Source organism: Nycticebus coucang, chromosome 13, assembly GCF_027406575.1.
Source record: "Nycticebus coucang isolate mNycCou1 chromosome 13, mNycCou1.pri, whole genome shotgun sequence".
Lineage (NCBI taxonomy): Eukaryota > Metazoa > Chordata > Mammalia > Primates > Lorisidae > Nycticebus > Nycticebus coucang.
The window spans coordinates 98820465-98846310 of NC_069792.1; the positions used below are offsets into that span (position 1 = coordinate 98820465).

The following is a 25846-nucleotide window of genomic DNA, read 5'->3' on the forward strand; positions in this document are numbered from 1 at the left end:
CATAGTGGCCCAGGCCAGTTAGCCACCCAAGTGATGGTGAGCCCTGAGGAGCATAATGGTGTTCTCAGCCCTGGAATTCATGGTTATGCTGTGGCCAGGGTGGCTTTCTAAGACATCTATCTGGCCATACCAACACTCTGCCTTCTGGGTCTCCACTGCCCCAAGGAGAAAGACTCTACACCATAGCACAGCAAGAGGCTGCTGTGGGCCCACTGCCCTCTCCTGTCTCACTATCACCAGACACACAGGCACCTTGGGGCTGCTGCTTGCCAGGCTCTGGAACATGCTGAGAGCACTGCCCCTGCGGCCCCTTCCCTGTGGAAGCTCCCGCTGAGCCCTTCAGTGCCACGCTGGCCCAGAGCGGGAATGCCCAGATCTGCACGAGATGCCCCACTCACAGGGGAAGGCGCAGGCACCACGTGTCCACTGACAGGTCCCCATTCCCTTTAAAACATGTCTCCTCAGCCTTAGAGCTACATATGTGCAACAGCCATAACCAGGGACAGGTGTTAAATTAAGTTCAAATTTTTGTATAAAGTCTAAATATTTAGAAAATATTAAAATGCATAATGAAATTAATAGCCAATTCAATCTTTGGTCTTTCCATCTGCTTGGATTCAGGTTTACAATAGCAAAAATCTGCTATTCAGCCCATGCCAGATGTCATCACCAGATGATAGAGAAAGAGAGACAGAGAGACGGAGAAAGAGAGAGAGAGAGAGAGAGAGCGAGAGAGAGGCAGAGGCAGAGAAAAAGAGAGAGAGAGAGAGGGAGGGAGGGATAGGATATCCTTAATGATAAGTCTCTTTAAATTTGCTGATGGGAACAATCTCTCATAAACTTATCAGTAAGTTTGTGGGACTGATGTGCCTGCCACATGGTAAGCATTCAATAAATATTTTTGTACGAATTATTAAGCAAATATAGAAAACAGGAAAGTCAGATGCAAAGACATTTTCAGTACACTAGTTTGCAAAGGACATAGGGGTTCTGTTGGTCACTGTTATCCCAGTAGAAAGCAGCTTCCCTGGGGAAAGAGCACCGGCTCGGAGGCCGATCACTGGACTCTGGCACCCCTCTACTTTCCACCTGTGAACAGGAGTCACAGTTTTCATCTACCAGACATGATAAGAAACTGTGCTGGAGCTGAGCTGCGAGACACGGCCACATCCTAGGGCAGGGCCTGGGAAGTGGTGGGTCTGCCATCAGCAGGACATCTGAGCGCCCACCACTAATGGACCTGGTGGGGGGGGTGTCTCTGTGGAGCACACGAACACAGGGGTCACCACTGCAACCACTGGCTGCTGTATTGAGCTGAGGCTGAATCAGCCCCGTCTAGGCCTGCCTTGCTCTGAGAGGGGTCTCTTGCTTAAAGCTAAAGCTCAGAGACCACAGGCGAGGGGCACCTCCTGCCTCACATGGAGGCCCCCACAGCATGAGGGTAGGATCCCCTCCAACCCCATCAGAAGGCTGTGCCCTGGCTCCAGCGTCACAGCACAGACACCGGAGGTGAGGGCTCACGGCCCTTTGCTTCCACAGTCTGATGGTCTGCATGCTGTTTGCATAGCCCTCTCGCTTGAAGTCTGGGGCTTGGAGTGAGAGCTTTGCCAGCACACAGAGCTGGCTGGCCCCTGGCACTACCTCTTACTGGCTGGCCCTTGCTGAAGCTCCATTTTCATGGGAAGCATCAGGTGAGGTGTGGAATGCCACGTGTCAGCACACAGCCAGAGGGTGCCCACCTGGTGCCCTCACTCACCACACATTCAGCAGCGAGGACCGAGTGACCCTGGCTGGGAGTTGGGGGGTTCTGGGATGGCAAGAGCACACCTCCCATCATTCTCCCTTCACTTCTCTTGCCACCAAAGTCAACACCTGTGACTCCTCAACAGGCTGCTGCTGTGCCCTCTGCCAGTCCCAAGCACGCTATTTTTAGTGCCCATTCATAAAACCTTTTCTCTACATGTAAAGTGCTTATTTTGTCACAAACTCCTTGGAGACAGTAGGTCAACCAGGCCCAAATTCACTTTAGGTTGAATGAAGAAACTTGCCTCAAATCCAGGAGCCTCTGGGGCAAGTAGACACAGGGTGTTTTCAGAATCCAGGAGGCCATTGGAGCCATGTGAGACCAGGCCATGCAACTTGAGCATCACCATAGCCACAGAACCCACACGTAACTAAGATAACTATCTGACACGCGTACCCCTGTGACTCTTCATGGAGACATCCCCTGAGCCCTGCTCTTCTGCCTCAGCACCCTTGAGGCCCTTCCTACCCTCGTGCCTTTGATAAACTCCTATCTACCCATAACAGCCATACAAATGCTGCCACCCCTGTGGCGCCTTCCCTGTTGTCCCCGTCTAGCACTTGGCCCAGGGCTCTGTCCTCGCTGTCCCACCACACGCATACCTCCCAGATGACACCCCCAAGTCCCTTAAGACTGCACAACTGCACTGAGACCTTATTTTTCATCCCAGCCGCTTAAGTGCCTCAGAAAATGCTTGACCCCAAAGTAGGTGCTCTGTGAAGACTGCTGGACACACAAGTGAGAGAACCTAGGTTTCTCCAGCGTGTTTATTGGGTCAGTGGAGTACCTACTACAAGCCAGGACTCAGCAGTTTCATGAAATACTCCCTGACAGTGCTGTCCTTCTGAAATCTCTCTCAGTCTTTCTGAAAGGGCATCTTCATGCCTTGGTAAGCTGTACAAGTAGCTTTCAGTTTCTCAGACAACTGCTGTGTTTTCAGCTGTCTGTCTGTGAACTCCTCAAGCCCAGCCCTGATAGATGGCCATTAGAACTTGTCACTAACATGAATATCAAGGTTGGTAAGAAACACGTGACCCAGAGACAAGAACACCACCAGCTCTATGAAGACCTTTCCTCACACCCAATCAATACTTCACTAAGTGGGGCCTTCGAAGTGTTAACAGGTTAAGAAAAGGCCAATCGTTGGTTCACATCTCCTTACCATGGCATTTTTGAGCTATCTGTGGTTGAAATTCAATAGCTAAACACCTCCTGGGTCCTTCTCAGTGGTCAGAAGCCCTGGACAGGGCTCCCTCAAGGTCCCAGGTGGGCCACCGTGAAAAGGATATGATGCCCCAGCGAATGTCCAGTCTGCTGCTGATCTCCAGGCCTCGGGCTTCCTGCCTCTCCTCTTCCAGCTGCTTTGGACTTGCAAGTTGCCCCTTCTCCCCAGGGGATTCTGGGAAACTCTCAAAGTTGAACTTGTCCACTTGAATCGCCATTCTAAGAAGCAGAAAAACACAGCAGAGGATTAATAAGAAGGGCAATTCCTTCTGCCGGCTGTCGGGGAATCAGCACAAGCCAGCGTGAGAACAGGATAATGAATCGTTATTGTTAGTAACTCATAACAGACTCATTCCAAGAAAATGAAATAATAGACTCCCAAGGTGGCCCTGACTTCAGAGCTGGTGTAACACACAGTTTGGAACTGAAGACACAGTAATAGATTTCCATCTCTGAGAAGACCCACGTTACCCCAAATGAAAATTTCAATTCTGTAACAGGGTAAGGCAGACAGTGGGTCAGACTGGGATTACACTGCTTGGAGATAATCATCCTGAAGATCCTAAAAGCCTACAGGGCACTCGCAGCTCACGCTCTGTGCACATCCCTCTCTGGCCAGGTGGACTTGCTGCCCAGCGCCCACACTGCCACAGCCAGCTTCCTGTGCCTCGGGCCCCACTGTGTCTGGAGCTGCTGCCCATCCTCCCTGCAGGCCTCTGCTCAAAATCACGTCCTCCTCCAAGCACCCCCCCATCCTCTGCATTGCTTATCTGGCCCTTTTGACCCTCTGACAGTTTCTGGAACATACCAGACTCTCCCTGCCTCACCCCTTGCACTCTCTGCCCCCACACCTGGAATGTTCTTTTCCAGGTCCTTGGCACCACCAGATTCCTTCACTCTTGAGGTTGCAGCTTAAGAAAGCAGCCCCCAGGCCACAATGGGCTGCAGCTGCTTCTCTCTCACCCCTTGCCTCATTCTCTGCGGCAGCAGCCAACTTACTTCTGTCAGGGCATTTATCATGAGCTTAAAGATCTAGCTTTGGATTTGTTAATTGTGTATCAACTCTATTGGAACTTAGCTCCTTGAGGACAGAGATCCTCTTGTATTTGTTTACCAGTCTCCCCAGGCTGAGGAGAATAATCAGTAAATAATGAGGGGAATAAATGAGTGAGTGAATAAAAAGCCTCCCAGATGCCCCAAGCCAGTGTTCACCTCTGCCTCCTTACTGCTCACCAGGCCTTGCACTACACCCAGCTCTGCCTGGGTCTCTGGACACAGAGTCTGTTATGTGGAAGGCGCACAACCCATGTGTCTGGAAGCTCTACCGACCTTCTGTAGCCTGTCTCCACTTCAGAGCACCAGGTTCACATAGGCTGGGGCTGGTCCCACCTCTCAGCACAAAATCAGACCAACAGTAAGTGCTCAACAAAAGTGCATTACATGGGGCGGCACCTGTGGCTCAAGGAGTAGGGCACCGGTCCCATATGCCGGAAGTGGTGGGTCCAAACCCAGCCCTGGCCAAAATAAAAAAAAGTGCATTACATGGATGAATGCGGGAGAGAGGGAAGGAGTGGTTTTGTTCAAATCCAGCTGAGAGATGACGGAGAGTTCATCAGTCAGGGGACAGAAGTGGGTGCCTTGGATCATCACGGAGACTGCACTAGGGCCAGAATTATTCTGGAAAGCCACGCTCCAACTTCCCTCTGAAGCTGTCCCTTAACTAAGAGGCAGGAGGAACTACTGTTAAAGGGGCAAAGACACAAGATTAAACCCAAAGAAGAGGCCTTGGTAGCCACGACAGCATGGGAAGAAGCACTGTGGTACCCTAAGCTAACAGCTCTCAGCGCAGCAGGTCCAGCCGAGCCCACAGGCGCCAGACGCTGCTGTGTGAGCACCCAGCACGGTGCCTTTGTGGCACAAACACTTGGTCAAAAACACATTTGTTGATCTTCTCTGTTATTTAAGCAGATAGCTTAGTGTAAAAAATTGAGTAATAGAAAGAAGCATAAGAAAGAAAAGAATAGCAATCAAATTTTATACTCTCGTGTTAATATATTAATTCCATAGTATTTTCCCTAAGTATGAGATCAGATAATTCAGTTCACAAACTCATGCTACAAAAGGTGCTACATACCTCATTGTTGAGTAACACTGCAGCCACCTCTGAAGTACTCCCCTTGGGAAGCCTGTGCCTATTCCACCCTTCAAAATAATTTTGGAACTCTTTTTCTGGAATGACTATCAGCACTGTCGTCGCATGAGGTTTGACAATTAAATTTGCAAACCTGTCCTAGGAAAACTGCTTTGAAGTGTGGTCTAGGTCCTGGTGCTGGTGTATAGTTCCCCTCGGGAGTACATCGAAGATGACCACAGTGATATTCAGCAACAAGGTATAGAGCACTTTTTCTAGGGTGGGTTCACAAGCTTTATTGTCTGACCTTGTATGTGTACCTGAATGTAGTATAAATCATTATACATGTACAAATCCTTATGCGTTATTATATATACATATATAATTTAAAGTCTTATTTTATTCTCTTAACATACCATGAACACTTTTCATATCATTAACATTTTTTTCAAAATATTCTATCATATGGATGTCATAATTTACATAACAATTCCTCTATTTTTTGAACTGTGAAGTCTTTTCTATTAAAAAAAAAATTACTATTATAAAAACAACCCGGACAAACATCTCTGTGCTGAATGCTTCTGTGCGCGTTCAGGACTGGCCCCTGGGTCTGCGTCTAGAACTGGAACCACCACCGTGAGAGCGCGCGGTCTGTGAGGTGCAAGTGCAGAGTGCCAGGCTCCTGTGCAGCTTCCACAGAGGCCTTCTCCAGGGGCGCAGCGGGCACCCGCCTCTCTGGGCACCCTTGCCACTAATAGCAAAGATCAATTTTTAATCTTTGGTAGTAAAACGCAAAGTGCTAGCTCATTGATGTTTTCATTTGCAGGTCTGAATCATCCTTGGGACTGACCGCTTTTTCCAGGTGCTTAACCCGGCTCTGAGAGTGAGCATTTCCCACCCTGCAGAAGCCCTTCTAACTTCCTCACCTCCTAGGTACACTGGAGCCCACCAGAGCTCTCTTCAAATGGAAAGGCAAAATATTTCTGAAGTTTCACTAAAAATGCCAATTTAAGTTCATCGCATAATAACGCAAAAGGAACTAATAACTTTAACTCTTCAATTGGGTATGAAAATAGTCTCCAGTTCCAGGCTTCTTCCTGTTGAACACAGAAGGGAGAGAAAACTCCAGCAGGCAGCAACCTTGGGGTCAGAATACACACTGGCCGAGGCAGCCACTGGAACTGCATTTATCTGGTCATCTGGGGGGTACCTTTCAATAATTCCTCATTGAGTTAAGCACCCTATGTTACCCACCTCCAACTGTAACAAAATTGTGGCCAACAGTGCCCATAAAATTAACAAGAGAAAAAAAACAAAACGAAGGGACACTTACTATGCACCAAGCCTGCGCCAGGTGCTTTCTACACATTCTTCCTGCTTAACTTGCACCAGCCGGGAAAAGCCTGCAATTTGCTTCACATTATAGATGACAGGGTGACGCCCTGGATGCACAGGTCCCCTGCCTGGCATCACAGGGCCAGTGGGCCTCCTGCTGAGTGTCTCTCACACTCAGCCCTCTCAGCTTCACTTTCAGCTTTCCTGGGCTCTCCTTTGCTGAGGCCAAGCACCTCAAAGTAGACCACTTCTTACTTCCGCTGTCGGCAGAGCCACGCAGGATAGACCCGCCCACCATGGCCTGCTGCCTGGCGAGCGGCCGACTGTTTCCCTAGTGTGCAGCCACCCCTGCACGGGCAGCCCTGGGATGGCCATGCTGGGAAGCACCCCCAAGGCAGTATTCCATCTCCTGCAGTTACAAAACTGAGATACCAAGAAACTGAGTAACTCAACTAGGGCCACCCAGAATAACATCCCATTGCCAGGATTCCAGCTCAGATCCATCTGACTCTAAGAGCCAAGGATTATTCCCCAAGTCCCTGTGGAGCACTGCCAGCCCCTCCAGGCCTCTGCCCATGTCCTGGCACAGCTCTAATCCTAACCCCGCCTTCTTAGTTCTCCACCCCAGGAAGTGATGTCAATGACTATTAACCTGGGAAATTGCAAGGTGTTTTCCTGAAGAGGAGTCTTCACACTGGAGCTCACCACCAGCCTGCAGACACTGCTGTATCATGACAATGCCTTCCAGGGAGGTCTACTGGCCTGGGTGCCCTAGTAGCGAGCTGGCTCTAAGTCCAGCCACATAACTGCAGGACTTGTAACTGAGGGCTGAAGCCACCCTGTTTTGAGCCTTGTTGCTTTTGTGGGTACCAGAGCTCCACAGTGATAGGAGGTAGCTTTAGAGGTGTGTATGGAGAGTCAGCTACAGCAGGCTGCTGCCAGAGAGCATTCCAGGATGGCAGGTGCTCAGTTGACAACAGCTCATAAGGGGAACTGACCCAGCTTGCAGAAACCCAGGTTGAAAGGTGGAGACGAAATGCAGAGGAGTGGAGGGAAGAGAGGGAGAGACCATCTGCTGCCATCACCTCTATAGGGGAGGGAGCCAAGGAGCTCAGGCTTTGGCGCTAACCACCTGGGCAGCATTCCCAGCTCTGCCTGATTTGGAGGTGACCTTGGGGCAAGGCCCTCCATGGCCCTGCACATCTCTGTGGAGCGTGATCAGCACTGTCTGCCTCTAGGGGACAGTGGGGAGGATTCAAACATTCTTACTTAGTGTCAGCAGTGGGCTCCACCACTCCCCCATTTCAACAGGCTTCAAGATCAGCTTAGCTCCTGAACAGCTTGACAGCTACAGTCTCAACTAGCAGCCACTTTCATAATGACGACAACGACAAAGCAATACGTGTGCAACTTTGCTGCCAAATTAACTTTCCCCACACAGCCTCTCAGAGTCCACCTGCCTGCCAGTGCAGACCTTATGCTGGGGCACCCACTTTGGGCTTAAGGTTGAACACACAGGTGAGATTTTTTACCAGGGTGGGGCAACATACATCAGAGAATATTTGTGCAGCCCCACCCACTAGAAAAGGTCCAAAGAGTAATTCAGAACTGTGGCTAATGTTTCTGGAAAATCAGAGCAAAATGGTTGGGAAGCACAGTCTTTGGAAATAAAGCAGGCATATGCCCCTCGGGGGGACCTTCTTCCTCTGTGCCACAGGTGCTGGAGGGAGTGGTCATCCGGGTGGGCTCCTAAGGGGTGGCAGCACACAGCCCTTGCCCAGAAGCCTGCCCATTGTGGTAATACCTCTTTTGAGCAACGACTCTTTGCCAGAGTGGTTTTACTGTTATTGTTGTTTCGTTTTTTTTAAATATCTTTTTTAATGATTATTATTAAATCATAGCTGTGTACATTAATGCGATCATGGGGCACCATACACTGGTGTTATAGACCATATGACATATTTTCATCACACTGGTTAACATAGCCTTCCTGGCATTTTCTTAGTTTTTTTTTTTTTTGCAGTTTTTGGTCGGGGCCGGGTATGAACCTGCCATCTCCAGTATATGGGGCCAGCACCCAACTCCTTGAGCCATAGGCACCACCCATTTTCTTAGTTACTGTGTTAAGACATCCATATTCTACATTTACTAAGTTTCGCATGTACCCTTGTAAGATGCACCGTAGGTGTGCTGTTTCGATTTTTAATAAAGTAAGGGCATTGTGCCAAGGATAAGGTGTATTACCCACTCTTGGCATCTGGCCAAGGACAAGAATCCAGTCTCTGGTTCCCATGCTCCCAGGAATGAGAGGACGTTGCAGTGAATGGGCAGAGTGGACAGGAGGCCAGTCCTTGCCATAGCCACTTGCTGGCCCAGGGAGCAACACTCGGGCTGGGCTTGGTGCTCCAAGGGCGGAGCTCCCACCATCCTCTAAGTCTCTCCCACACACTCCTCAGCATCTCTGCATCTTGGGTCATAGGTCACTGTGAAGACGGTGCTCATGTGGGAGCTCACTGGCACCCTGACTCGGTCCCCGAGGACAGCTGAAGGGACAGACTGGAATCCCGGGGGGAGGAGAGGACCCGCCCACACAGTCTTCCAGGATAGGACTTCTGCGGATCTTATAAAACATGCCATCAGGCTTGTGCAACCATATAAACCCTGTTACAACATCTCCCTCCTGGAATAGTTGTTTCACCTTACAATTAAAGTTGCAAACACTGAAGATTAGTATTTTCATCTTATTGGGGCTAATCAAGATTGTGCAGACTAAATAAGATAGCACAAATGGTCAGCACAGGGCCTCATACAAAAACCACCCTCTATCAATAGTGGCTACTGTTAGGATTATGATCCTGTGTCACTGACAAAGGGACTGAGGTACTGAGAGGTTAAGGAAACAACCTATGGCTGAAGGGATAGGCCAAGGCCCTAGAAGAGCTTGATTTCAATACCAAATTCAGCTCTGCCCCCAGCTAGTGACTCTGCACCATGCTCTTCCTGCCCCCACAGCCCTCTTCACCATACTTGATTCATCGTTGATGAATTGGAGTCAAATAAAATTAATACTATTACTGGATGCCAATTTTCATGTTTAACTTTATGGGCAAATGTGACAATAATAGTTAAGAGTTGGCACTAAAAAAAGTGCTGTGATTTTTGAAGAGTCTATAAAAAAGCAGTGGCTTTTAAAACACGGCATCATATGATTCAGTCTCCGAGCAGCTGATACCGCACCGGGAAGTCATAATGATGACATTTAAATACAAATCAAGGGTCGGATTTAAAAGGACTATCCACATGTAATTAAATTGAACTTTCATTGGGAGATAATTGTTAGTTGTAAGACTGGTATTCTAAATTTATGTGGTGCGTCTCATGGGAATCTATTTGACTACGCAGATACCAGCCGATGCTGTTGTACAACGAAGTCAATGCCCAATGGATGGGAAGCAGCCGCCCCCCAGAGCCATCCATTCTGAATGGTGGACAAGGAAACGGAGCGAACACTGACGTCTGGCTCAGCTCACACCAAAGAGAAGATTATTTTCTCGTTAGGCCTCACAAATCTATTATGGTAAAAAGAGAAACCCTTCCTCATTATTACTTTTAATTGAAGGAAAAAGATAAGCTGTATTTTAAAGTCAAAGCTCTACGTGCTCCGCCCAAAGCATCATCTGGGATTGTGCCCACACACAGCACAGGTGCCCGGCGCAGCCTGCACCCACATGCTTTGTCAACCAGGAGGGGGCACACCTGCCTGCTACAGGGAACAAGGTCCCTTGCCCAAGGCCACAGAGGGGGCAAGTGAAAGACGGAGAACTCAAAGCCACACCGGGAGAGCCTGGAGCCTACAGCAAGTGATGACCAAAAGGATCCAGAGAGCCATCCCTGTCACCTGACCTGGGGCACAGGCCCGACAGGGTACTTGGGAATCACATCATTCTCATGCTGACAAGCAGCCCAGTCCCCCACAGTCAGCTATGTCCCACACGCTATGGGGATAGGGACAGGGTGCTCCATCAGGGGTCAGTGCAGCATATAAACAAGGTGGGGCCTGGGGCCAGGCATCTGGGTCCTGTTCTCTGCCCGCTGCATAGGCCAGAAGATCATTCAATGGGAGAGACTTGGGAAGGTGCAAGCGTGAGCTAGACCTTGGGTCTCTTCTAATCTACAATTCTGAGGCAATTCATTTCTTAGAATCCTTACTGTAGACTGGAAGTTGCTCAGGCCTATCTATTTCTGCAGCAGGAGGCTGGGAGTTCGGAGGCGGCCAAGGGTTGGGACTGCTGTGGCTATGAGGCGACAGACGCCTACTACTGCAGGGACAGCTTCTCAGCAGCGACATGTGGTCTGCACGCCCTGGTTCCTAAATCTGTCTCAGTCTGGCTCGTCCCATAGGGGGAGGCCAGGGAAAAGACCCCCACCCTGTGCTGAGAAAGCCCCTGAACATGCATGATCTCATTTTACACCCACAATCCCAGGTCACTACCCTCATTTTACAGAGAGGTGAGCTGAGCTCCTAAGAGCAAAAGCCACCCACTGTCACTGGAGTGCTCGTCAGAGCCAGCCTCTACATCATTTCTCCTATATCCACAGAGCACCTGAGCTCAGGGGACCTCTCAGCTGGGAATGAGCCCTCACCAGGCTCCTGCCCCTGCTGCCCACTGTGCACCCACCCCTGCACTGCCCCTCCTATCCACTCTATCATTACTGTCTGGGTGGGTCTTCCCTGAGGCCAGGGCCAGTCTCGGTCGTCTGTGTGTCTCTGTCTACAACACACCACTGCTAAGTAAAACTGTGTGTGTCGATGAGTGGTGCCTGCGCCTAGAGCCTCAGGAATATTTCCTCAAACACTGATAATAGTTCACATAACATTTATACATATTTATCCTGTATTGGAGGGAAAATATGAAGTGACACTTCTGGACTAAGATGCTACGGAGAAGCCAGCTGTGCAGTGTTAGAGCAACAGGAGCACGGCCCTCCCCCAGCCAGCATGGCTGTGGAAAGCACAGCCCTGTATCTTGTATTTCTATGCATGAACCTTTAAGGACCTTTAAGTACTTTCTTTCCTCAGCACAGAAAACAGTGCTCAATAAAATGAGACTCACTCTTAATGCCACTGTCTGCCAGCTGCCCTCCCTCACCAAACTGCAGAAGGTAGAACCAGGCTGGGTTCCTGCATCAGGAGTCATTTCTAAATGACCCCTCCACACAGGCCTCCGGGAAGCAGCTTTTCCATCTAACAGAACAGTCTGGCCCACTGGACCCCAGCAGCTGACCAGCAAAAGTAAGCTTATGCTTCTGTCCCCACGACCTCGTCAGTGCAGGGGAGGGCCGGGTTCCAAGTCAGTAGACGGGAGCTCCCTCAGCTCCTGGCTACACATGGGGTCCTGTACGGGGCACCTCCCAGCTGTGGGGTGCAACTGGGGTGGAGAACTGTGGAGACGAGGGGGCAGTGGGCCTTGAAGCAACACACAACAGACTCCAACCCACTCTTTTTCACCTGTTAACTTTTGGTCAGAGGCAAGATACCCAAGTGTCTCTGCCTCAGCTTTTGATCCACAAAATGGACATTCCACACTGTGGGTTAGTCAGGATTTAGAAGAATTAATTTGCACCCTTGACGCATAATCGGTGCTCAAAAAAAGTATAGTTGTTACTTTGGGGGGTAATGAAAATGTTTTAAAATGGATTGTGGTGATGATTATACAACTCTGTAAATATGCTAAAAACCACTGAATGTATGCTTTAAATGGATAAATTGCCTGGTATATACAGCAAATCTCAATAATGCTGTTATAAAAAATTATGGCTATGAAAGGAAGTTATAATATAGATCAAAGAAGATAAGTTTTATGAAGCCATTTTGTGAAGTATAAAATGCCAGATAAATATTAGCTATTTTGTGTATTGTATTCACTCATCGTCTTGTGTTCATAAGTGATATTTCACTTCCACTAATATCAAGGTGCTTCTGTCTCCCCCACATCCTCACCTTAGTTGTGTCAAAGCTGTTTCTTCATTTCGGTCCCCCGACACACACACACACACACGCTACCAGAGAGCAGCACAGGACAGTCCTGAAGACCCCTACCTGAAGGAGGCAGAGGCTTGGAGGTCTCTGTGCCCATTCCCAGCCCCAGGAACGACATGATGTTGGCCACAGCCTCTTGGAAATCATTTCAACCTTTCTCCAGATTTGCTCTGTCACTAAAGGTGGGTTCCTCACTGAATATTTCAGGGATACATGTACTAAGATTAAAGTACCTATCTGATCCTCTATTGATTTTCTGCTATTCTTTTAAAGACAGAATTGCTTTTCCCAAAGGGTCATGCTTAGTGCACAGTAAGCTAGAAAAATCTGCTACCACAGCAACGGCCAGGCAAAGGAGCTCAGACTAGGACCAGCAGCACCTGTCAAGGCAGGTAGCTACGGTTCCAAATTTCCTTAAATGCAAACTCTAAGGCATATTTCAGCTCCTTTAATGTTCTTCTAAGTAACTAGCTTGGGGAGCAGATTAAGGAGTGGCATGTGGCAGTCACAGCCTGCTTCTGCTCCCCATAGCCCACAGCAGGCAGACCTCTGCAGGGGTCCCCTTACGGTGCAGGTGCCCCAGCCGGGGGCTGCACTGCCATCACATTCATGTAATTTGAATCATCTTGGACAATAGCTGGGGGACACTGTCCCCATAAGACGCAGGCTGGTGTGACCACCCAGCTATAGTCTTGTGAGGTCCTGCACGGCCTCACTGTCCTAGGCAACTCCACTAGCTAGCACGTGCGGGCGGGCAGGCAGCAACACTGTGGTTTACACAGGGCTGCTGCCCAGGGCTCAGTCTAGGGCAGGAACCTAGGGACAAACCACACTGGGATCAGCAAAGCAGCACTCAGAGAGTAGCTTTCAGGTTGTAGACCCTGTGCTAGGTACATGAGGACATTAAATGAGTCAGAAACAGGCTCCTACTGTTTGGCAAGACGGACCCCAGAGAGCCAGACAACTACGTTTCTGGGAAGTTGTGTTAAGTGCTACGATGTAGGACTTCAGGAAGTTACAAGAGGGTAGAAAGAAAAAGCCAATTTTGCCTGAGGAGCTTTGGGGAGAGTTGGAGAGATGCTGTCCAGGTTCAGATGTGCAGGCCAGGGGAGCAGGTACAGAACCACCCCAGGTCCGGAGAACATTACCTGCAAAGGGTCAGGCGTGGTGGTGCCTGTAGGCCAGCTCAGGCCCAGCAGAGCAGTCTGGGCAGGCAGAACGGACTAGGAAGAACTGAAGTGGAGAGACAAGCAGCGCTCACAGGCCTTGCCAAGGACTCTGGATGCCCACCTCCCCACTGCTGCCCGTAGATGGCTAAACAGATGGGCAGGTGGTCCAAAGTGGAAGGAAGGTCAAAGGCTGTTCTCAGGAGAGAGGAAATCTAAAAAGGTCACACAAAAAAGGAACTGAGGAAGGTGAAGAGGAGGTGGCAAACCATGGAGGGCGGGAATACGTGCTCACTGTGGTGATCACGTGACCACATATAGAACTCATTTATGTTCATTCCCCTCCATATTTAATCCTTGAAATGGGCTTTATCTTCAAAAAGCAGATGAGGAGACTGTGGCTCCAGCAGTGAAGTGACTGCCAAGGGGCAGGTCTCCGGGGACACTAGCAAGTCCTCCCAGGGAGCCTACCGGGAGGAGTGGCTGGAGACCAAGCCAGGGCAGCCAGAGCCCTGTGTGCACACGGGGGTGTCCAGAGCAGAGGAGGGCAAGGCACGGCTTTCTCCCAGTTCTAGGTAACCAGAAGCCAGACCCCCAACCTCAGCCCATGACTCCGTAATAAGAGCACAGCCTTCCCATACACCTCACACCACAGCAGACAGGCCAGGGAGCAAGTGGTCCGAATCCACTTAGTGACACAAGGCGGAGCCCGGACACAAACCCATCTTCTCACTTCAAGCCCAGAGAGATTTTTTCCTGGTATGTCACTAAAGAAAGGAAGCAAGAGAAATCCACGAAAGGCTTTTTAACATCCGGATTTTGGAAGGGTCATGGCAGCCTCCCTCATCAAGCTAATGAGAAGCCAAAGAACCAATAGAGTCAAATGCTAAAATAGCTCTTGTTAGAACAGCTTCAGACAGATCAGACTGGTAAACCGGCTGAAAGGCTGCTTGAGGACCGTGGTACGCTGCCAGCGGCCTGGGTATACAGACCACTGTGCTTCAGTCATTTGGTCTCTGTGGAAATAAAAATCCCCTTGTATAAAAATGCCGTTAAGTGGAGCTGAACCAATAAAAGATGGCCATGTTGCATCAATCTTCCAGGATTGTTGCATCAATTTCGACAGAAATCTTTCCATTTTAGGGTGCAAATTTCTCTGTCTTCCAGGATGTGTGCCCAGGCCCTGAGTGTTCTCTGCACAGCGGGTGCATGGGCACATCAGACTCAGATGTTGCTCCTGGGCCTCGGGGTGGCCCGGGGAGGGCCATCACCCCGCCTCCCCACAGGCCAGGACACATCACCGTCAGAGCCTGTACCCACTCAGAGAGGAAATAGAGGCTCAGCATTTCCCCACTTCGTAGGAGCCCACAGAAGTTGTGTGCGGTGGGATCAGGCATGCACTGACAAAGCAGACGTGGCCCTATCATCAACAGAGTGAAGCCTCCTTGTGACACAGGTCACAGCAGGCCTGGCAAAGTGCACTCAGTCCCTAGCAAAGAGCTCAAATGCACAGAGGTCACCATGGACTCTGCTTGCACCACAAGACCTAGTGACTTGTGTTATCTTGACCACAACAGAGGTGACCTGGGAAGGTGTCATGATTAGTGCAAGTGTCAGATTGTCATGTGAAACATGAGCACAATACCCACCCAGACAGAGACGATCTGTGGCATACCTGAGATAGCATATTTTTCATAAGGAAGACCTTTACATAAATTCTAGTTCCTTTACAGCTACAGCTTTCCACTGGCATCTCAAACTCAACACATCTAAAACCAGACACACCTATTGGTAAACTCATGGGTCCTCTGCCCCACCCAGCCGTCACGGGGCCAAGGCTCACCTTAGATTCCTCCTTCTCCTTTGCCCCCAGGTCTAGGCAGTCACCAGGCAGAGCACACCTGACCCTGCCCATCTCACATCCATTGTCCCCGTCCCCTTCCTGGGGCAGGCCTCTGGCTGCCTCCTCCTTGGGCGAATGACGACAATGTCGTTGTGCCTCCCAGATCCTGCCTCTCTCCTCCCAACCCTCTTTGCCATGCACCCCACCCCCACCCCCTGCTCTCTCTCCACAGGAATCAAGTCACATATGAACCAGAACACACAGGAGCCTGGTTCTGAAGGGCTCCTGCTTGCCTTTCACACGAGACAAAATCCCACTCTTAGGTATTCACCAAGGCAAATGAAAACAGACACCTGTTCAAAGGCTTGTATGTGAATGGTCATAGCAGCTTTTTTTTTTTTTTCTTTTTTAGACAGGATCTCACTCTGTCACCCACTGGTGTCAACATAGCTCATGCAGCATCAGTCTCCTGGGACCAAGAGATCCTCCTGCCTCAGCCTCCCCCGTGGCTAGGACTATAGACATGCACTCCCATGCCCAGCTCATTTTTCTATTTTTTGTAGAGACAGGGTCTCATTATGGTGCTCAGGCTGGTCTCACTCCTGTCCTCAAGGGATCCTCCTGCCTCAGCCTCCCCCGTGGCTAGGACTATAGGGATGCACTCCCATGCCCAGCTCATTTTTCTATTTTTTGTAGAGACAGGGTCTCATTATGGTGCTCAGGCTGGTCTCACTCCTGTCCTCAAGTGATCCTCCTGCCTCAGCCTCCCAAAGTACCCTGTAGCTTTAACTCTAACAGCCAAAAAAGTACATAACCCAAATGCCCTTCAACAGACGAATGGATATATAAATAATGATGTCTTTTTAGAATGAAATAGTAGTTGAGTATGGTGGCTCACATCTGTAACCCTAGCACTCTGAGAGGCCAAGGCAGTATACTGCGTGAGCTCAGGAGTTCAGGACCAGCCTAAATAAGAGCAAGACCTCGTCTAAAATAAAAAAAACTAGCCAGGCGTTGTGGCAAGTACCTGTATTCCTAGGTTCTTGGGAGGCTGAGGCAAAAGAATCACTTGAGCCAAAGAGTTTGAGGTTGCTGTGAGCTATGATGCCATGGTACTATACCCAGGGCAACAGAGTAAGACTTAGTCTCAAAAGAAAAAAAAAGGAATACTAGTCAACTATAAAAAGGAATGAACTATTGTTACATGCCAACAATGTGGATGAATCTCAAAATCCTTGTGCTGAGTGAGTGAGGTCAGACTAACATGAACACATACTATACAATCCCCTTTATAGAAACCTCTCTGGAACATTTAAGCTAACCGATAGCAGCAGAAACAGGACAGTGGGCGCCAGGCATAGATCACACAAGGGCATAAAGAACTTTTGGGGGTGACAGAAGTACCTGTGGTGAGTGTGCTGGACAGTACCTGAGGGTCTGGGGGGGGCATATGTCGAAGTGGGTCACTGTGCACTGTAAACATGTCTGGTTTACTCCACTGTACCACCCATATGTAATGTGTAAAGGTCTCACCTAAGGACTGTCTGCCTCTCAACTACTAGGGTCTGGGAAACCTGGATCTGAATCCTAGATCGTTGAAGTCCCCCTACCTCAATTTCTTTGTGTGTAAATTAGGAAAACCCACCATGTCCACCCACCTCAGGGCTCCTGCCAGTGTCCCGAGTGTGTGGCCACAGCTCTGCTCCTGAGCCATGTTGACAAAGGGGACTCTGGTTCTACTTCCTTCCTCTGAATGCCAGAGCACTGTTTATGGTCTTCTTTTGTTGGTATGTTTGACATCACTAGGAAAGTGCAAGTGTCTCAGGGGGAGGATACAGCTCACTGCCACCGTGCCCACAACTCCGAGCGCGAGGCCTGTGAGCAGCAGGTCCTGGGACACTGTGTAAGGAGGGCCCTGACAGATGCATCCTACGTGCTGAAGGCAGTTCTAGCTGGTGGTAAATTTGTGACAAGCCAGTAATTAATGAAATTGGGAATTATCATTAGTTCTATTTTTTTTTTAATTTTTTTTCTATAAAATCTATCAAGTCATAAACAGTGCCCTAAACTAAGTGTACACCTTGGTGCTGCTTTCCCTGACAGTCACACAGACAGGGACCGTGACCGTCATGTTTTAAACATGATGTTTCTGAAGGCTTGCACAGCATAGAGCAGATGGTCAGTAAATGGCTACACTGAAGGCTTAGAGTTGCAATAATGAAACAGAAAGTCTGATGCATTGTAGTAACACAAGGTGCCTGTAAGTACCCTCAGGACACGGAGCAGCGCTTGCTCAGGGCGAGGGTGGGCTCGGCCTCTCCAGTGTCTGCAGTAGCCATGCTGCCCTTGGCTTTGCTTTTCGCTTCCTGCCTGCTGCCCTTCTGATGTTCAGGGATCCATAGTGCCTCTGCATGTGTCCTGAAATCCTGGGGTGCCATGCACCTGACAGCAGGTGTGCAAGGAGTAGACTGAGGCCTCCCTGGCCTGAGACCGTGACTGGGCGAAGCTGTGAGGGCTGCAGTGGAACAGAGCTGAGGACAGGCCACTGGGACACATCCTCACTGCCCCTCTGTCCTCCGCTCCAGCCCATCCCTCTCTGTTTCAGCCCCTTCAGTCATCTCCAGGGGCCAAAGTACAGCCGTTAATCTGTAAAACAAGAGTGACTGCCACTTTGTAGGTAGGGAGTAGTGCTGGACGCAAACAAGGCCACGGAGTAGCTGGTGCTGTGAGTGGATTCTGCTGCTCCTCTGCACTCCTCTGTTGCACACAGATAACGTACAGAAAATATTTAGCATCATGTAAGGCACAGAACTGATGTTGAACAAGCATAACTTCACCCTATTTCTAGGATCTCCTCGTGTCTCAGACGTGACAAGCGGGCCGTGTATGTGCTGCCCTGTGTTCTGACTCCTGCAGTGGGGCAGGAGGGTAAAGCTGGCTGCAGAGCTGTAGCCAACCTGTGGCTGACGTACATGCTCATAGAAATGTGACACAGAGGCCACGTGTGCAGCCGGGAGAAGAGCATGAAGGCACACAAACCAGTCTCTCTTGGGCAGACTTCAACCACAGCGCAGGGAGGACAGATAGCTCAGGATTATGTGGGGAGACAAGGGAATAATGACTAGAATGAAGCCTTGGAAATGAACTTGTTTTGCCTTCCAAAGAGTAAATGTGAGGTGGGTCTTTAAGCAAACAGGCTGGTGCTGTTCACATCCCTCTTTTTTCAAGTCTAGACATAAAAAAGACAAAAAAGTTTCAGCAAGGGGGTAATATTCAAAGGCAATCTCACCCCTTCATAGCCTGCAAGTACAATAAGGGGCATGCCCACGTTTGACCCTACAGAGGAGGGAACTTAATATGAAAAGAGATTTCACTTTTAGCCAATCCTCCTGAGTAGCCACGTGGAGCTAGAGATCCCTTAGAGACCTGACCTGACTTCACGACTGTCTTACATATGGGACCCTACGGGGAGAGGCTCAGAGGAGGAAGGAGGTGGGAATGGGGCTGCCTAAAGGTTACCATGAAGATGACACCAGAGCAACAGTGACCTTACTGCATGTTCAGCACATACCAGACACAGGCATTAACTCATGTACTGTTCACACCACTAGTGTCTCCAGTTTGCACAGGTGTGAAACAGGCTTAGGCAGGCGACCACCGACTGCAGTCAGCCCCCAGGCACCAGGGCTGTCCCTTAATGGTTCTACAGACTGAACACGAAGCATGCCCAAAGCCCTAGCTCTTGTCCTCTCGCCTCCCAGGCTGCTCCAAAGGGGGTGAGAGAAGGAGCTGCTAGAAGATTCCAAGCCCATCTCCACAACTACAAGCTATTAGAGATCACTGGGAACTCTTGTGAGGTGCTCCTATCTGAAAACTGAGAATATTAATAACATAATTTCCAGTCACAGAGGGCCTGGCACACGAGGCACTATTTACCTGTAATCCCTACAAACACCTTAGGGGCTGGACATTACTATCTCCATTTCACAGAGGAGGAAAATGAGGTCTGGGCAGGTTATATAACAACAGCTTTCAACAAGATTCTACTGGTGGAATCCCATGAAATTAGAACTCTGGAGAGAAGTATTCTTATCCCCAGGGCCTGGCATACACCTTGCGATAGCTAACGACCCAGAAGCCCGCCTGCAGCTGAAAGGAACCCTGAGGGTCACCTACACAGACCTGAGCCACAAGGCTGCACAGGGCTTTGGGCTTTGGCCTCTAGGCCCTGCCGTCTGCAAAGAGCTCCATTCTCTGCATAGTGCTTATTAACTTGAGATGGTCCGTCTGCAAAATCCAATCCTGGTATAGGCAGGTGATGGACTGGGCACAGATCTCTACAATCTGTTGACCCATCTTGGTGAGACGGAGGCTCTGACCATCATATCTGATCATCGCACCCTAAGGATCACCATTCCCATGCAGTAGACCAAGAGGGAAAACATGTTTCCAACAACAAGAAATTAGACCCATTTCACCCGGAAGACATGACTCAGATTTATTGCTCTAAGGCAGCTGATGATGGCCTGTCAGAGGAATTCTGTGTTGAAAATAAAGAATAAAAATTGCCCAGAGTTGTTTTCCACACATCCAAATTAGAAAACACTACTCCGGGTGATTTGTGCTTCAGTTTTCCCCTCATTCACAGAGAATTTGTCCAGCACTTATAGAAGCACCTGAGAACAGCAGCACAATTCAAAATGAAGGAAAGAGCTGATGACACCCAGAGGCACAGCTAAGGTCTGGTGCCATTCCCAGGTCGGCAGTGCAGTCCTCAGAGCACAGGAGAAGCAGCTGGGCACAGCCCTGCACAGCCCTCAGCACCACCGCACTGCGGAGCCTGGCTCAGAGCAGCCTCCATGGGACGAGTCTATCTCACCCCGACAGACAGCGGGCCTGGCTATATGGGTTTGGCTACTGGCCCTGAGCAGGGTGACATATGCCTTGTGGGGTCAGAAGCACATCTGACCCGGTGTAACAAGGGGAAGATGGCTGGCCCAACTCCCGGGACAGGAAAGGCTGTAGCACAGGGTCCTTGAGCCTCAGTCAGTCCCTCGCTGACGTGTAATGGGAGGAGATGGCAACCTCCAACAACTAGGAAGGATCTGTTATCACCACAGAAACAGCTAGAAGCCATAGGCTTCCCGCAGCGCCCTGGACCTCTGGGCAGCACAGGGACACTGCCCCGTTGGAAGGCCGCAACATCCAAAAGCATTTCCTTACTCCCACAGCAGCTTTGCTCTTCTCAAAACCCCTTGCTGTTGACCTGTGGACCTCCTTGGTGTCTGTTTTTTTGCACTATGATTGTCTAGGACCAAGCTTTGTTTCTCCTGCTGTTTGAGGACATGCCCCAGGGAGCAGCGTTCTGAATCCTAGCTGGACCCCGCACCTACTGTTCTATATGATGTGTGTAAACAAGGAAACTCCGTAACCAAGACCCCTTCCAGCATTTAAGGCACATGGCACATGAAGATGTGTTGGATTATGAATGAATAAGTGAATGAGGAAAGCACACTATCCTGATACTTGCAGAACCAACGCTGCTCCTGAGGGAAGTAACCCACTGTTCACCCGTCATTTAGCACATCGGCTGTGCAGAGCAGAGCTGCCAGTTCCAGACCTCAAGTCGGAGTTAAGACTCAACAGAGGTGAGGTGAGCATGGGGCCAGAGTCTTGAGCTCACACCAGATGCTTCACCCACCCTTGGCACAGAAGGACGCTCATTCATGGTTTTGCCCAGACTCTGCACCCTGCGGCCACATCTAACTTCCCTGAGGCCACAGCTGACTGTGTCTCAAAACATGGACTCTGCCACCTTGGCTCACTCATCATCTTCTTCCTCCTTGGCCTTAGCTGGTCCCTGTCCTGGTCTCTATTCCTCCCAGGAATAGAGGAAGTTTTGGGAATCAGCTATGACACACTTGAGATTAGTCTAAGTCCCTGGTCGGTTTTTGATTGATGTGTACCCCAGATCCCCTTGCACAGCTGTGTGAGCTCACACAAATCTCATGACCTATCTGAACTCCAGTTTCTTTATCTAAGTCAGCAGTCACTAATTAACCTATCGGTGTCACACAAGATTGAGGTAAAGGTGAGAAATAACATCTAAAAGGCATCTCCGAGGCCACGCTGTTACTAAAGGGCCAGCTATTATTTTATAAATCTATCTGAGGGTAATAGCACCCTTTCCGTATTTCTCCATCCTTAGCTGATATTAAATTATAGAAAACTACATTACAAGTTACACTTAGCAGAATCATTTTTGATAACAATTAAAAAAAAAAAAAAAGATCAAGCCACGTCATTGCTTTCAATCATTCAACAAAAGGCTCAGTGTGCTGACTCAGTAACAGCCGAGAGAGGGCGGGAGCCCCATGCTCATGCAAGGCTGCCTGGAAGGGGTGTCTCCATCATTATGGTTAGTAGTGACAGTAAGGAGAAATATCTGACTGCCATGGATGGCAATTTGGAAAATCTGGGCTCTTTAAACTTCACTCTTCTAACCTCATTTAGACTGCGTATTGCTAGTTGGCTTTCCTGGTGCTTTTCCAGTGGTATTACAGTATAGAGCATCTTTTACTAAATAATCAGCCCCTGTCTGAGTCATGAGTTTTAAAATGCTAAGCAATTCTCTTTTAATTTTCTTCTATTGTCAGGAAACTGGCTTCAGTCCTGCCAGTAACCTCCAGGGCTACATAGGTGGCCAGAGACCCCAGCCCTGAGATGGATGAGGCTCACCTGCCCTGCTCTCATGAACAGACACCCTGGGCCCCCTCCAAGAGTCCTTCCTCAGTTGGTGTTCACGGACAAGTGACACTTCTCTGGACAGTGTGCTGGCCAAAGTACAAAGCCAGCCTGAGCTGGAGTTGCTCACACTTGCCAAGTCCTATTGTGGTCTGGTTCAAACCAGGTAAGTGCTGTGTGGTTCTGCTTTCCTGAGCTGCACAATGGGGGCAAGAATCCCAGCTTCCCAGATGGTAATGAGAATTAAGATAATGTTCAAGGAGACTTTGGACAATACAAGTAGAAGGCAGAAAGAAATAAAGGTACTCCCTAGGAAACCTGTCACTTCATCCATCAAGATTTTAGCCCTGCCTGTAAAGGATCTTACAGGAGCCCAGTGAAGACCAGTCTAGGCAACACTGACAGAATGTGCAGGGACCAGGGCAGCTGAGGCCTCTGTGCAGAACTGCCTGTCCCAGATGCTGCCTCACCCCTCCCCCCCTGCCCCACAGGGTACATCCGGGGATTTGTAAATGGAATCACTGAGAGGGAAGAGGGTGACATGACAGAGTGGGTGACAGGCTCAGAGTGGTGCATAGACAAGGCCACGGCCAGTGCACGAGAGCCCTCCCTCCGCCCAGTTCTCACCTAGGACATGGGCAAAAGGCAGAATTTTGTTTCCTCCCAGAGCTCAGTACTACGGAGCAGGGATATGATAAGCCATTTTTTTAAGCATCTCTCAGATCTGTACCTTACATTAAAATATGTTTCTTCAGATTTAGAATTATTTTATATCAGTTTCAAGTTCAGCTACTTTGTCAGAACTCTGGTAAGGTGCATGATATTGATCACAAACGAAAGCATTCCTTTTGCTACTGGGATCAACCATGACTTGGTGTGTTGTAATTTCACGTACCTGCAGACTAATCACCTCATCTCATTAGCACAAGAGCCCTTCCTCATTCAGTGATGGGGAAACTGAGACACACAGCTGATAAACGAGGTGCCTAAAGCCCAGTGCTGGCCTAATGCAGTGCAGGCCCCTGCTCGCCTCCGCCTCATATGCTCTCTGATTTCTGGCCTCTGAAGACCTTATGACAGGATGCCCAGAGCCCAGGAGAGCCACGGGTTGACAAACTGTCTAGCATAGCCCAACACAGCTGTCAGTCCTGTAAAGGAGCATCTAGAGTTGGAAAATCCCAGGCACCTCCAAAACTGCCTTCCCAGGGAGGCAGTGCGCTCACTCATCCACAGCATGCATCCTGCGTGCCTGCACTGATAGCAGCTCCAGACCACATGCCAGAAACTCGGAGACCAGTGAAACGCAGCCCCCGTAGCCAAGAGCAAACAGTTAGCGAGGAGACAGACACCTGTCTGCAGAGGGTGTGAGATGCTACAATAGCACCGGAGAAAGACCCAATAGGGTGCAGGGAGACCACTCAGGGTGGCAACTGGACAAGGTGGAGGCCCAGACTGAGGACTGGGCGGGGTGTGCAGCGTCCTCAGGGCTGAGCAGTCCTTCAGCCTGGTGCTAAAGTGAGCTGGATCGGGACCTTCGGGCTGGAAGGGGCAAGGTCAGACCATCACCTGGCTCATCCCTAGGAGGCTTAAGCCAACTGTGTTTATAGGATGTCATGAAACCGTGAAAAATTACATTCTTGAAGTGTAGAAACAGAAACTCGTTAAATGTAGGGTCAAGCCCAGCTACAAAAAAATGAACACAAAGTGATACCAATTTTGCACAAATAGACCCAGATCAACATGGATGTGGGTCTAGAGAGTGAGGCATCATCTCTGGGAGGTGGGATTAAATGTAATTTAAAAATTATTTTCTTCATACTTTTCCTTATTTTCAAATTAAATTTATGTTGTTTTTATAGGAGTTGGCTGAAGTTCTCTCAAAGAAGAAAAGAAACTCCTCTCCTGGGAAGCTGAGGACAGTGGTGAGTAGCTTTGGGCTGGAGCACAGGTGGGGCCCAGGCAGCAGGGACAGGCTGGGGTGAGGGTGCCAGGAAAGAGGCAGGGACAGAGCAAGTGAGATGGGCCTCATCCACCAAGACAGCAGAGAGTGACGGGGGAAACTCGAGGGAGGAATTCCTGGAGGTGCTCCTGGCAGTGGCAGGACCATGAAAGAAAATGCTTGGAAGGCACAGTGTGTGGTGGGAACTCGAACATAAATGTCACGTTTATAGTTTCTAATTGCATTAAGCACGGGCAATGGAGTTTTCTCTGACCAGCTCTTACAAAGCCAGCACTGAGTAGAGGCCACTGTGGCCCTACACTCCTTCAATGCTGGATGTGGCTCAGAACACAGGAAAAAAAATGTTGCTGAGGCACATAAAGAGAGACACACATCCTAAACTGTTCTGCATCTTTGGGGATTTGGAAACAGAGAAGTCAGCTTTGTGAAAGATCTATTCAACTAGAAAAAACTTTCAGGAATCATGTTTAATATTGAAAATGCCACCACCATTGCAAGATAAATAGAGAAGGTCCCCTTAACAATATGGAATTGGCAAGTTGGGATAAGAATTACATTCCTGATTTGAAACAGGAAAGCAGGAGCCTCTCTGCTTCCCAGGCTGGCCAGTCTTCATCTGGGGAGCTGAGTAAAGGGGTGCCCTCCCTACGTGTCACTTCAGAGGTCCCTACACCAAAATCAGATGAGAAAATCAAAGAGGCCTTGGTCATTTGAAGCAGTCAAGTCATTTGAAACAGTCACTATTTTTACATGAAAACTTAAATATATAATTGCTTCAGACCAGCAGCATTCTCCCAGACTAATTTTTGAAGGTCAAAGGAGAAATAAGATTGCTGAACAAAGTGTCATGTCCTCTGATTCACCTTTCCACCCTTTCTCTCTGACCCAGAGTGACTGCTGGGTGCTATGCTTGGTACTAGCCCCAAAAGCAATCCCCACATGGTCCTGCATTCAAAGAACTGGCCAGACATCTCAGGGGAGAGACACATGGACAGACAGACAAGCAAGTGAACCCACCTTTGGTAAGAGCAAACTTTGGGGGACACATCACAAAAGCCAGAGAATGGGCACAAACCCAGATGGAGGTCATGGACCATCCCAGAAGAGGTAATGCCTCAGCTGGGTGCTAAAGCCTGAAGAGGAGGGAGAGCCCAGAAGCCAAGGCCCACATGGCAAGAAGCATGAAAGGCAAGTGCTAGAACCTGCAAAGGAAGGGCCATGGGGGGAGGCACCCCATGTATCAGTCTAGAAGGAAGGGGCCCAGCAAGTTCAATGGTGCAGAAAGGTCAGAGCATGCCCAGCCAACACCCTTACCCACCCTTACGCCTTCATTCCCAGGGTAGAATCTGCTCCCGTGGGAGGTGGGGAATAAGCCCTGTGTCCTAGGTCACCCCAACTCTGGAGCCTCTGAGTTCCTCTGTGGTCCTTCTAAGCCACTGCTCACAGGCTCTGATGGTCTAGACCAGATACCACCCAATAATGGTGTTCTGTGTTTAAATCCTAGAATTGGAAAAACATCTCTAAATTCAGGGTGGCAACAAAAATGCCTCCAAGACCCAGGAAGAGAGAGAATGAGCAGAGTCAGTGTGACCAGTG

General features: G+C 49.4%; 1 protein-coding gene across 7 annotated transcripts in view; it reads right to left on the reverse strand.

The window, feature by feature from the left end:
- The window catches only part of TRAPPC9 (trafficking protein particle complex subunit 9), a 701153-nt gene that overhangs the window by 161382 nt on the left and 513925 nt on the right, over positions 1-25846 (reverse strand). For all 7 annotated transcript variants that reach the window (XM_053558761.1, XM_053558762.1, XM_053558766.1 and 4 more), the window contains one exon: positions 3094-3247. In XM_053558761.1, the coding sequence (XP_053414736.1) occupies positions 3094-3247 (154 nt within the window). The remainder of the gene's footprint in view (positions 1-3093; positions 3248-25846) is intronic.